The sequence below is a fragment of the Oncorhynchus gorbuscha genome, linkage group LG25, assembly GCF_021184085.1.
Source record: "Oncorhynchus gorbuscha isolate QuinsamMale2020 ecotype Even-year linkage group LG25, OgorEven_v1.0, whole genome shotgun sequence".
NCBI classification, from domain to species: domain Eukaryota; kingdom Metazoa; phylum Chordata; class Actinopteri; order Salmoniformes; family Salmonidae; genus Oncorhynchus; species Oncorhynchus gorbuscha.
Genome location: NC_060197.1, coordinates 47,315,203 through 47,330,005, shown reverse-complemented (window position 1 = coordinate 47,330,005; position 14,803 = coordinate 47,315,203). Strand labels below are relative to the sequence as shown.

General features: G+C 45.7%; 1 protein-coding gene across 2 annotated transcripts in view; it reads right to left on the bottom strand.

Moving 5' to 3' along the window:
* Positions 1-14,803, bottom strand: part of LOC124014287 (F-box/WD repeat-containing protein 7-like) — a 100,813-nt gene that overhangs the window by 31,255 nt on the left and 54,755 nt on the right. For both annotated transcript variants that reach the window (XM_046329109.1, XM_046329110.1), the window contains one exon: positions 8,428-8,551. In XM_046329109.1, coding sequence (XP_046185065.1) covers positions 8,428-8,551 — 124 coding nt within the window. The remainder of the gene's footprint in view (positions 1-8,427; positions 8,552-14,803) is intronic.

The window sequence follows — 14,803 nt, the reverse complement described above, 5'->3', positions numbered from 1 at the left end:
GGTCCTTCTGTAGCTCAGTTGGTAGAGCATGGCGCTTGTAACGCCAGGGTAGTGGGTTCGATCCCCGGGACCACCCATACATAGAATGTATGCACACATGACTGTAAGTCGCTTTGGATAAAAGCGTCTGCTAAATGGCATATATTATTATATTATTATTATTATATATTATCTCCAATCCAAAGTTAAATCTAGAATTGGCTTCCTATTTCGCAACCAAGCTAACAGATTACTGCACCTGTACATAGCCCATCTATAACTTACCCCAAACAACTCTCTCTTTCCCTACTGTATTTACTTTATTTTATTTATTTATTTTGCTCCTTTGTACCCCATTATTTCTATTTCTACTTTGCACATTCTTCCACTGCAAATCTACCATTCCAGTGTTGTACTTGCTATATTGTATTTACTTCACCACCACGGCCTTTTATTGCCTTATCTCCCTAATCGTACTACATTTGCACACTGCACATATATTTTTCTACTGTATTATTGACTGTATGTTTGTTTATGTGTAACTCTGTGTTGTTGTTTGTGTCTCACTGCTTTGCTTCATCTTGACCAGGTCGCAGTTGTAAATTAGAACTTGTTCTCAACTGGCCTACCTGGTTAAATAAAGGGTTATATATAAATACCTGGTTAAATAAAGGGTTATATATATAAATACCTGGTTAAATAAAGGGTTAGGGTTATATATATAAATACCTGGTTAAATAAAGGGTTATATATATAAATACCTGGTTAAATAAAGGGTTATATATATAAATACCTGGTTAAATAAAGGGTTATATATATATAAATACCTGGTTAAATAAAGGGTTATATATATAAATACCTGGTTAAATAAAGGGTTAGGGTTATATATATATAAATACCTGGTTAAATAAAGGGTTATATATATATAAATACCTGGTTAAATAAAGGGTTATATATATATAAATACCTGGTTAAATAAAGGGTTATATATATAAATACCTGGTTAAATAAAGGGTTATATATATAAATACCTGGTTAAATAAAGGGTTATATATATAAATACCTGGTTAAATAAAGGGTTAGGGTTATATATATAAATACCTGGTTAAATAAAGGGTTATATATATAAATACCTGGTTAAATAAAGGGTTATATATATAAATACCTGGTTAAATGAAGGGTTATATATATAAATACCTGGTTAAATAAAGGGTTATATATATAAATACCTGGTTAAATAAAGGGTTATATATATAAATACCTGGTTAAATAAAGGGTTATATATATAAATACCTGGTTAAATAAAGGGTTATATATATAAATACCTGGTTAAATAAAGGGTTAGGGTTATATATATAAATACCTGGTTAAATAAAGGGTTATATATATAAATACCTGGTTAAATAAAGGGTTAGGGTTATATATATAAATACCTGGTTAAATAAAGGGTTATATATATATAAATACCTGGTTAAATAAAGGGTTATATATATATAAATACCTGGTTAAATAAAGGGTTATATATATAAATACCTGGTTAAATAAAGGGTTATATATATAAATACCTGGTTAAATAAAGGGTTATATATATAAATACCTGGTTAAATAAAGGGTTATATATATAAATACCTGGTTAAATAAAGGGTTAGGGTTATATATATAAATACCTGGTTAAATAAAGGGTTATATATATAAATACCTGGTTAAATAAAGGGTTATATATATAAATACCTGGTTAAATAAAGGGTTAGGGTTATATATATAAATACCTGGTTAAATAAAGGGTTATATATATATAAATACCTGGTTAAATAAAGGGTTAGGGTTATATATATAAATACCTGGTTAAATAAAGGGTTAGGGTTATATATATAAATACCTGGTTAAATAAAGGGTTATATATATAAATACCTGGTTAAATAAAGGGTTATATATATAAATACCTGGTTAAATAAAGGGTTATATATATAAATACCTGGTTAAATAAAGGGTTAGGGTTATATATATAAATACCTGGTTAAATAAAGGGTTAGGGTTATATATATAAATACCTGGTTAAATAAAGGGTTAGGGTTATATATATAAATACCTGGTTAAATAAAGGGTTATATATATAAATACCTGGTTAAATAAAGGGTTAGGGTTATATATATAAATACCTGGTTAAATAAAGGGTTATATATATAAATACCTGGTTAAATAAAGGGTTATATATATAAATACCTGGTTAAATAAAGGGTTAGGGTTATATATATAAATACCTGGTTAAATAAAGGGTTAGGGTTATATATATAAATACCTGGTTAAATAAAGGGTTATATATATAAATACCTGGTTAAATAAAGGGTTAGGGTTATATATATAAATACCTGGTTAAATAAAGGGTTATATATATAAATACCTGGTTAAATAAAGGGTTATATATATAAATACCTGGTTAAATAAAGGGTTATATATATAAATACCTGGTTAAATAAAGGGTTATATATATAAATACCTGGTTTAATAAAGGGTTATATATATAAATACCTGGTTAAATAAAGGGTTAGGGTTATATATATAAATACCTGGTTAAATAAAGGGTTATATATATATAAATACCTGGTTAAATAAAGGGTTATATATATAAATACCTGGTTAAATAAAGGGTTAGGGTTATATATATAAATACCTGGTTAAATAAAGGGTTAGGGTTATATATATAAATACCTGGTTAAATAAAGGGTTAGGGTTATATATATAAATACCTGGTTAAATAAAGGGTTATATATATAAATACCTGGTTAAATAAAGGGTTATATATATAAATACCTGGTTAAATAAAGGGTTATATATATAAATACCTGGTTAAATAAAGGGTTATATATATAAATACCTGGTTAAATAAAGGGTTATATATATAAATACCTGGTTAAATAAAGGGTTAGGGTTATATATATAAATACCTGGTTAAATAAAGGGTTAGGGTTATATATATAAATACCTGGTTAAATAAAGGGTTATATATATAAATACCTGGTTAAATAAAGGGTTATATATATAAATACCTGGTTAAATAAAGGGTTATATATATAAATACCTGGTTAAATAAAGGGTTATATATATAAATACCTGGTTAAATAAAGGGTTATATATATAAATACCTGGTTAAATAAAGGGTTAGGGTTATATATATAAATACCTGGTTAAATAAAGGGTTATATATATAAATACCTGGTTAAATAAAGGGTTAGGGTTATATATATAAATACCTGGTTAAATAAAGGGTTATATATATAAATACCTGGTTAAATAAAGGGTTATATATATATAAATACCTGGTTAAATAAAGGGTTATATATATAAATACCTGGTTAAATAAAGGGTTAGGGTTATATATATAAATACCTAGTTAAATAAAGGGTTATATATATATAAATACCTGGTTAAATAAAGGGTTATATATATAAATACCTGGTTAAATAAAGGGTTAGGGTTATATATATAAATACCTGGTTAAATAAAGGGTTATATATATAAATACCTGGTTAAATAAAGGGTTATATATATATATAAATACCTGGTTAAATAAAGGGTTATATATATAAATACCTGGTTAAATAAAGGGTTATATATATAAATACCTGGTTAAATAAAGGGTTATATATATAAATACCTGGTTAAATAAAGGGTTAGGGTTATATATATAAATACCTGGTTAAATAAAGGGTTAGGGTTATATATTTAAATACCTGGTTAAATAAAGGGTTATATATATAAATACCTGGTTAAGTAAAGGGTTATATATATAAATACCTGGTTAAATAAAGGGTTATATATATATATATAAATACCTGGTTAAATAAAGGGTTATATATATATAAATACCTGGTTAAATAAAGGTGAAATTTTAACATTTTAAAAATAAAACACAGGGTTAAACACCACCTGGACACACAGGGTTAAACACCACCTGGACACACACCTGGGTTAGGGTTAGGGTTTGTGTGTGTTGTACCCTCCTCTCTGTGTGTGTTGTACCCTCCTCTCTGTGTGTGTGTTGTACCCTCCTCTCTCTCTCTCTCTGTGTGTGTGTTGTACCCTCCTCTCTCTCTCTCTGTGTGTGTGTTGTACCCTCCTCTCTCTCTCTCTCTCTCTCTGTGTGTGTGTTGTACCCTCCTCTCTCTCTCTCTCTCTCTGTGTGTGTTGTACCCTCCTCTCTCTCTCTCTCTCTCTGTGTGTGTTGTACCCTCCTCTCTCTCTGTGTGTGTGTTGTACCCTCCTCTCTCTCTGTGTGTGTGTTGTACCCTCCTCTCTGTGTGTGTTGTACCCTCCTCTCTGTGTGTGTGTTGTACCCTCCTCTCTGTGTGTGTGTTGTACCCTCCTCTCTCTCTCTGTGTGTGTGTTTGTACCCTCCTCTCTCTCTCTCTGTGTGTGTTGTACCCTCCTCTCTCTCTCTCTGTGTGTGTGTTGTACCCTCCTCTCTCTCTCTCTCTCTCTGTGTGTGTGTTGTACCCTCCTCTCTCTCTCTGTGTGTGTGTTGTACCCTCCTCTCTCTCTCTGTGTGTGTGTTGTACCCTCCTCTCTCTCTCTCTCTGTGTGTGTTGTACCCTCCTCTCTCTCTGTGTGTGTGTTGTACCCTCCTCTCTGTGTGTGTTGTACCCTCCTCTCTGTGTGTGTTGTACCCTCCTCTCTCTGTGTGTTGTACCCTCCTCTCTCTGTGTGTTGTACCCTCCTCTCCGTGTGTGTTGTACCCTCCTCTCCGTGTGTGTTGTACCCTCCTCTCTCTCTCTCTCTGTGTTGTACCCTCCTCTCTGTGTGTGTTGTACCCTCCTCTCTCTCTCTGTGTGTGTGTTGTACCCTCCTCTCTCTGTGTGTGTGTTGTACCTTCCTCTCTCTCTCTCTGTGTGTGTTGTACCCTCCTCTCTCTCTCTCTGTGTGTGTGTGTTGTACCTTCCTCTCTCTCTCTCTCTCTGTGTGTGTTGTACCCTCCTCTCTCTCTCTGTGTGTTGTACCCTCCTCTCTCTCTCTGTGTGTGTGTTGTACCCTCCTCTCTCTCTCTGTGTGTGTTGTACCCTCCTCTCTCTCTCTGTGTGTTGTACCCTCCTCTCTCTCTCTGTGTGTTGTACCCTCCTCTCTCTCTCTGTGTGTTGTACCCTCCTCTCTCTGTGTGTGTGTTGTACCCTCCTCTCTCTGTGTGTGTGTTGTACCCTCCTCTCTGTGTGTGTGTTGTACCCTCCTCTCTCTCTCTCTGTGTGTGTTGTACCCTCCTCTCTCTCTCTGTGTGTGTGTTGTACCCTCCTCTCTCTCTCTCTCTCTCTGTGTGTTGTACCCTCCTCTCTGTGTGTGTGTTGTACCCTCCTCTCTCTCTCTCTCTCTCTGTGTGTTGTACCCTCCTCTCTCTCTCTCTGTGTGTGTGTTGTACCCTCCTCTCTGTGTGTGTGTTGTACCCTCCTCTCTGTGTGTGTGTTGTACCCTCCTCTCTCTCTCTGTGTGTGTTGTACCCTCCTCTCTCTCTGTGTGTGTTGTACCCTCCTCTCTCTCTGTGTGTGTTGTACCCTCCTCTCGGTGTGTGTGTTGTACCCTCCTCTCTCTCTGTGTGTTGTACCCTCCTCTCTCTCTGTGTGTTGTACCCTCCTCTCTCTCTGTGTGTGTTGTACCCTCCTCTCTCTCTGTGTGTGTTGTACCCTCCTCTCGGTGTGTGTGTTGTACCCTCCTCTCTCTCTGTGTGTTGTACCCTCCTCTCTCTCTGTGTGTGTTGTACCCTCCTCTCTCTCTCTGTGTGTGTTGTACCCTCCTCTCTCTCTCTGTGTGTGTGTTGTACCCTCCTCTCTCTCTCTCTCTCTCTCTCTGTGTGTTGTACCCTCCTCTCTCTCTCTCTCTCTCTGTGTTGTACCCTCCTCTCTCTGTGTGTGTGTTGTACCCTCCTCTCTCTGTGTGTGTGTGTTGTACCCTCCTCTCTCTGTGTGTGTGTGTTGTACCCTCCTCTCTCTCTGTGTGTGTTGTACCCTCCTCTCGGTGTGTGTGTTGTACCCTCCTCTCTCTCTGTGTGTTGTACCCTCCTCTCTCTCTGTGTGTTGTACCCTCCTCTCTCTCTGTGTGTGTGTTGTACCCTCCTCTCGGTGTGTGTGTTGTACCCTCCTCTCGGTGTGTGTGTTGTACCCTCCTCTCTCTCTGTGTGTTGTACCCTCCTCTCTCTCTGTGTGTGTTGTACCCTCCTCTCTCTCTCTGTGTGTGTTGTACCCTCCTCTCTCTCTCTGTGTGTGTGTTGTACCCTCCTCTCTCTCTCTCTCTCTCTGTGTGTTGTACCCTCCTCTCTCTCTCTCTCTCTCTGTGTGTTGTACCCTCCTCTCTCTGTGTGTGTGTTGTACCCTCCTCTCTCTGTGTGTGTGTGTTGTACCCTCCTCTCTCTCTGTGTGTGTGTTGTACCCTCCTCTCTCTCTGTGTGTGTGTTGTACCCTCCTCTCGCTCTGTGTGTTGTACCCTCCTCTCTCTCTGTGTGTGTGTTGTACCCTCCTCTCTCTCTGTGTGTGTGTTGTACCCTCCTCTCTCTCTGTGTATGTTGTACCCTCCTCTCTCTCTCTCTGTGTGTGTTGTACCCTCCTCTCTCTCTCTCTGTGTGTGTTGTACCCTCCTCTCTCTCTGTGTGTGTGTTGTACCCTCCTCTCTCTCTGTGTGTGTGTTGTACCCTCCTCTCTCTCTGTGTGTGTTGTACCCTCCTCTCTCTCTGTGTGTGTTGTACCCTCCTCTCTCTCTGTGTGTTGTACCCTCCTCTCTCTCTGTGTGTTGTACCCTCCTCTCTCTCTGTGTGTTGTACCCTCCTCTCTCTCTGTGTGTGTGTGTTGTACCCTCCTCTCTCTCTGTGTGTGTGTGTTGTACCCTCCTCTCTGTGTGTGTGGTACGTACCCTCCTCTCTCTCTGTGTGTGTGGTGTACCCTCCTCTCTCTGTGTGTGTGTGTTGTACCCTCCTCTCTCTGTGTATGTGTGTTGTACCCTCCTCTCTGTGTGTGTGTTGTACCCTCCTCTCTCTCTCTCTGTGTGTTGTACCCTCCTCTCTCTCTGTGTGTGTGTTGTACCCTCCTCTCTCTCTGTGTGTGTGTTGTACCCTCCTCTCTGTGTGTGTGTTGTACCCTCCTCTCTGTGTGTGTGTTGTACCCTCCTCTCTGTGTGTGTGTTGTACCCTCCTCTCTGTGTGTGTGTTGTACCCTCCTCTCTCTGTGTGTTGTACCCTCCTCTCTCTGTGTGTTGTACCCTCCTCTCTCTCTCTGTGTGTGTGTTGTACCCTCCTCTCTCTCTGTGTGTGTGTGTTGTACCCTCCTCTCTCTCTGTGTGTGTGTGTTGTACCCTCCTCTCTCTCTCTGTGTGTGTGTTGTACCCTCCTCTCTCTCTCTGTGTGTGTGTTGTACCCTCCTCTCTCTCTCTCTCTGTGTGTTGTACCCTCCTCTCTCTCTCTCTCTGTGTGTGTTGTACCCTCCTCTCTCTCTGTGTGTGTGTTGTACCCTCCTCTCTCTGTGTGTGTGTTGTACCCTCCTCTCTCTGTGTGTGTGTTGTACCCTCCTCTCTCTGTGTGTGTGTTGTACCCTCCTCTCTCTGTGTGTGTGTTGTACCCTCCTCTCTCTGTGTGTGTGTTGTACCCTCCTCTCTCTGTGTGTGTGTTGTACCCTCCTCTCTCTGTGTGTGTGTGTTGTACCCTCCTCTCTCTGTGTGTGTGTGTTGTACCCTCCTCTCTGTGTGTGTGTGTTGTACCCTCCTCTCTGTGTGTGTGTTGTACCCTCCTCTCTCTCTCTGTGTGTGTGTTGTACCCTCCCCTCTCTCTCTGTGTGTGTGGTACGTACCCTCCTCTCTCTCTGTGTGTGTGTTGTACCCTCCTCTCTCTCTCTCTGTGTGTGTGTTGTACCCTCCTCTCTCTCTCTCTGTGTGTGTGTTGTACCCTCCTCTCTCTCTCTCTGTGTGTGTGTTGTACCCTCCTCTCTCTCTCTCTGTGTGTGTGTTGTACCCTCCTCTCTCTCTCTGTGTGTGTGTTGTACCCTCCTCTCTCTCTCTGTGTGTGTGTTGTACCCTCCTCTCTCTCTCTGTGTGTGTGTTGTACCCTCCTCTCTCTCTGTGTGTGGTACGTACCCTCCTCTCTCTCTGTGTGTGGTACGTACCCTCCTCTCTCTGTGTGTGTGGTACGTACCCTCCTCTCTCTGTGTGTTTGGTACGTACCCTCCTCTCTCTGTGTGTGTGGTACGTACCCTCCTCTCTCTGTGTGTGTGGTACGTACCCTCCTCTCTCTGTGTGTGTGGTACGTACCCTCCTCTGTGTGTGTGTGTGGTACGTACCCTCCTCTGTGTGTGTGTGTGGTACGTACCCTCCTCTGTGTGTGTGTGTGGTACGTACCCTCCTCTGTGTGTGTGTGTGGTACGTACCCTCCTCTGTGTGTGTGTGTGTGTGTGTGTGTGTGTGTGTGTGTGTGTGTGTGGTACGTACCCTCCTCCCTACACTTATCCCTCCACAGCAGGTTATCCTCAGCGAGTATCCTCCAATAGGAACAGGTCTGAGCAGCATGCATCAGGTCTCTGGGCTCCAGGAACATCAGGACATACAGGGCCAACTACAGGAGACACACAGTCATATCAACATCATGACACACAGGGCCAACTACAGGAGACACACAGGGCCAACTACAGGAGACACACAGGGCCAACTACAGGAGACACACAGGGCCAACTACAGGAGACACACAGTCATATCAACATCATGACACACAGGGCCAACTACAGGAGACACACAGGGCCAACTACAGGAGACACACAGGGCCAACTACAGGAGACACACAGGGCCAACTACAGGAGACACACAGGGCCAACTACAGGAGACACACAGGGCCAACTACAGGAGACACACAGGGCCAACTACAGGAGACACACAGGGCCAACTACAGGAGACACACAGGGCCAACTACAGGAGACACACAGGGCCAACTACAGGAGACACACAGGGCCAACTACAGGAGACACACAGTCATATCAACATCATGACACACAGGGCCAACTACAGGAGACAGACAGGGCCAACTACAGGAGACAGACAGGGCCAACTACAGGAGACACACAAGGCCAACTACAGGAGACAGACAGTCATATCAACATCATGACACACAGGGCCAACTACAGGAGACACACAGGGCCAACTACAGGAGACACACAGGGCCAACTACAGGAGACACACAGGGCCAACTACAGGAGACACACAGGGCCAACTACAGGAGACACACAGGGCCAACTACAGGAGACACACAGGGCCAACTACAGGAGACACACAGTCATATCAACATCATGACACACAGGGCCAACTACAGGAGACACACAGGGCCAACTACAGGAGACACACAGTCATATCAACATCAGGAGACACACAGGGCCAACTACAGGAGGAGACACACAGGGCCAACTACAGGAGGAGACACACAGGGCCAACTACAGGAGACACGCTGGGCCAACTACAGGAGACACGCAGGGCCAACTACAGGAGACACACAGGGCCAACTACAGGAGACACACAGGGCCAACTACAGGAGACACACAGGGCCAACTACAGGAGACACACAGTCATATCAACATCATGACACACAGGGCCAACTACAGGAGACAGACAGGGCCAACTACAGGAGACACACAGGGCCAACTACAGGAGACACACAGGGCCAACTACAGGAGACACACAGACAACACAGGGCCAACTACAGGAGACACACAGTCATATCAACATCATGACACACAGGGCCAATTACAGGAGACACACAGGGCCAACTACAGGAGACACACAGGGCCAACTACAGGAGACACACAGTCATATCAACATCATGACACACAGGGCCAACTACAGGAGACACACAGGGCCAACTACAGGAGACACACAGGGCCAACTACAGGAGACACACAGTCATATCAACATCATGACACACAGGGCCAATTACAGGAGACACACAGGGCCAATTACAGGAGACACACAGGGCCAACTACAGGAGACACACAGGGCCAACTACAGGAGACACACAGTCATATCAACATCATGACACACAGGGCCAACTACAGGAGACACACAGGGCCAACTACAGGAGACACACAGAGCCAACTACAGGAGACACACAGGGCCAACTACAGGAGACACACAGGGGAGACCACAGGGCCAACTACAGGAGACACACAGTCATATCAACATCATGACACACAGGGCCAACTACAGGAGACACACAGGGCCAACTACAGGAGACACACAGGGCCAACTACAGGAGACACACAGGGCCAACTACAGGAGACACACAGGGCCAACTACAGGAGACACACAGGGCCAACTACAGGAGACACACAGGGCCAACTACAGGAGACACACAGGGCCAACTACAGGAGACACACAGGGCCAACTACAGGAGACACACAGGGCCAACTACAGGAGACACACAGGGCCAACTACAGGAGACACACAGTCATATCAACATCATGACACACAGGGCCAACTACAGGAGACACACAGGGCCAACTACAGGAGACACACAGGGCCAACTACAGGAGACAGACAGGGCCAACTACAGGAGACACACAGGGCCAACTACAGGAGACACACAGTCATATCAACATCATGACACACAGGGCCAACTACAGGAGACACACAGGGCCAACTACAGGAGACACACAGTCATATCAACATCATGACACACAGGGCCAACTACAGGAGACACACAGGGCCAACTACAGGAGACACACAGGGCCAACTACAGGAGACACACAGGGCCAACTACAGGAGACACACAGGGCCAACTACAGGAGACACACAGGGCCAACTACAGGAGACACACAGTCATATCAACATCATGACACACAGGGCCAACTACAGGAGACAGACAGGGCCAACTACAGGAGACACACAGGGCCAACTACAGGAGACACACAGGGCCAACTACAGGAGACACACAGGGCCAACTACAGGAGACACACAGTCATATCAACATCATGACACACAGGGCCAACTACAGGAGACACACAGGGCCAACTACAGGAGACACACAGGGCCAACTACAGGAGACACACAGTCATATCAACATCATGACACACAGGGCCAACTACAGGAGACACACAGGGCCAACTACAGGAGACACACAGGGCCAACTACAGGAGACACACAGTCATATCAACATCATGACACACAGGGCCAACTACAGGAGACACACAGGGCCAACTACAGGAGACACACAGGGCCAACTACAGGAGACACACAGGGCCACACAGGGCCAACTACAGGAGACACACAGTCATATCAACATCATGACACACAGGGCCAACTACAGGAGACACACAGGGCCAACTACAGGACACACAGGGCCAACTACAGGAGACACACAGAGAGACACACAGGGCCAACTACAGGAGACACACAGGGCCAACTACAGGAGACACACAGGGCCAACTACAGGAGACACACAGGGCCAACTACAGGGCCAACTACAGGAGACACACAGTCATATCAACATCATGACACACAGGGCCAACTACAGGAGACACACAGGGCAACAGGGAGACACAACTACAGGAGACACACAGGGCCAACTACAGGAGACACACAGTCATATCACACACAGGGCCAACTACAGGAGACACACAGGGCCAACTACAGGAGACACACAGGGCCAACTACAGGAGACACACAGGGCCAACTACAGGAGACACACAGGGCCAACTACAGGAGACACACAGGGCCAACTACAGGAGACACACAGGGCCAACTACAGGAGACACACAGGGCCAACTACAGGAGACACACAGGGCCAACTACAGGAGACACACAGTCATATCAACATCATGACACACAGGGCCAACTACAGGAGACACACAGGGCCAACTACAGGAGACACACAGGGCCAACTACAGGAGACACACAGGGCCAACTACAGGAGACACACAGGGCCAACTACAGGAGACACACAGGGCCAACTACAGGAGACACACAGGGCCAACTACAGGAGACACACAGGGCCAACTACAGGAGACACACAGTCATATCAACATCATGACACACAGGGCCAACTACAGGAGACACACAGGGCCAACTACAGGAGACACACAGGGCCAACTACAGGAGACACACAGGGCCAACTACAGGAGACACACAGGGCCAACTACAGGAGACACACAGTCCAACAACATCAGACACACAGGGCCAACTACAGGAGACACACAGGGCCAACTACAGGAGACACACAGGGCCAACTACAGGAGACACACAGGGACACACAGGGCCAACTACAGGAGACACACAGGGCCAACATCAGGACACACAGGGCCAACTACAGGAGACACACAGGGCCAACTACAGGAGACACACAGGGCCAACTACAGGAGACACACAGTCATATCAACATCATGACACACAGGGCCAACTACAGGAGACACACAGGGCCACACAGGAGACACACAGGGCCAACTACAGGAGACACACAGGGCCAACTACAGGAGACACACAGGGCCAACTACAGGAGACACACAGGGCCAACTACAGGAGACACACAGTCATACATCATGACAACATCATGACACACAGGGCCAACTACAGGAGACACACAGGGCCAACTACAGGAGACACACAGGGCCAACTACAGGAGACACACAGTCATATCAACATCATGACACACAGGGCCAACTACAGGAGACACACAGGGCCAACTACAGGAGACACACAGGGGGCCAACTACAGGAGACACACAGTCATATCAACATCATGACACACAGGGCCAACTACAGGAGACACACAGGGCCAACTACAGGAGACACACAGGGCCAACTACAGGAGACACACAGTCATATCAACATCATGACACACAGGGCCAACTACAGGAGACACACAGGGCCAACTACAGGAGACACACAGGGCCAACTACAGGAGACACACAGGGCCAACTACAGGAGACACACAGGGCCAACTACAGGAGACACACAGGGCCAACTACAGGAGACACACAGGGCCAACTACAGGAGACACACAGGGCCAACTACAGGAGACACACAGGGCCAACTACAGGAGACACACAGGGCCAACTACAGGAGACACACAGGGCCAACTACAGGAGACACACAGGGCCAACTACAGGAGACACACAGGGCCAACTACAGGAGACACACAGTCAGGAGACACACAGTATCAACATCATGACACACAGGGCCAACTACAGGAGACAGACAGGGCCAACTACAGGAGACAGACAGGGCCAACTACAGGAGACACACAAGGCCAACTACAGGAGACAGACAGTCATATCAACATCATGACACACAGGGCCAACTACAGGAGACACACAGGGGGCCAACTACAGGAGACACACAGGGCCAACTACAGGAGACACACAGGGCCAACTACAGGAGACACACAGGGCCAACTACAGGAGACACACAGGGCCAACTACAGGAGACACACAGGGCCAACTACAGGAGACACACAGGGCCAACTACAGGAGACACACAGGGCCAACTACAGGAGACACACAGGGCCAACTACAGGAGACACACAGTCATATCAACATCAACTGGAGACACACAACAGGGCCAACTACAGGAGACACACAGGGCCAACTACAGACACACAGAACTACAGACACACAGGGCCAACTACAGGAGACACACAGGGCCAACTACAGGAGACACACAGGGCCAACTACAGGAGACACACAGTCATATCAACATCATGACACACAGGGCCAACTACAGGAGGGCCAACACAGGAGACACAGGGCCAACTACAGGAGACACACAGTCATATCAACATCATGACACACAGGGCCAACTACAGGAGACACACAGGGCCAACTACAGGAGACAACACAGGGCCAAGGGCTACAGGAGACACACAGGGCCAACTACAGGAGACACACAGGGCCAACTACAGGAGACACACAGGGCCAACTACAGGAGACACACAGTCATATCAACATCATGACACACAGGGCCAACTACAGGAGACAGACAGGGCCAACTACAGGAGACACACCAGGGCCAACTACAGGAGACACACAGGGCCAACTACAGGAGACACACAGGGCCAACTACAGGAGACACACAGTCATATCAACATCATGACACACAGGGCCAACTACAGGAGACACACAGGGCCAACTACAGGAGACACACAGGGCCAACTACAGGAGACACACAGTCATATCAACATCATGACACACAGGGCCAACTACAGGAGACACACAGGGCCAACTACAGGAGACACACAGGGCCAACTACAGGAGACACACAGGGCCAACTACAGGAGACACACAGTCATATCAACATCACACAGTCATATGACACACAGGGCCAACTACAGGAGACACACAGGGCCAACTACAGGAGACACACAGGGCCAGACACACAGGGCCAACTACAGGAGACACACAGGGCCAACTACAGGAGACACACAGTCATATCAACATCATGACACACAGGGCCAACTACAGGAGACACACAGGGCCAACTACAGGAGACACACAGGGCCAACTACAGGAGACACACAGGGCCAACTACAGGAGACACACAGGGCCAACTACAGGAGACACACAGGGCCAACTACAGGAGACACACAGTCATATCAACATCATGACACACAGGGCCAACTACAGGAGACACACAGGGCCAACTACAGGAGACACACAGGGCCAACTACAGGAGACACACAGGGCCAACTACAGGAGACACACAGGGCCAACTACAGGAGACACACAGGGCCAACTACAGGAGACACACAGGGCCAACTACAGGAGACACACAGGGGCCAACTACAGGAGACACACAGGGCCAACTACAGGAGACACACAGGGCCAACTACAGGA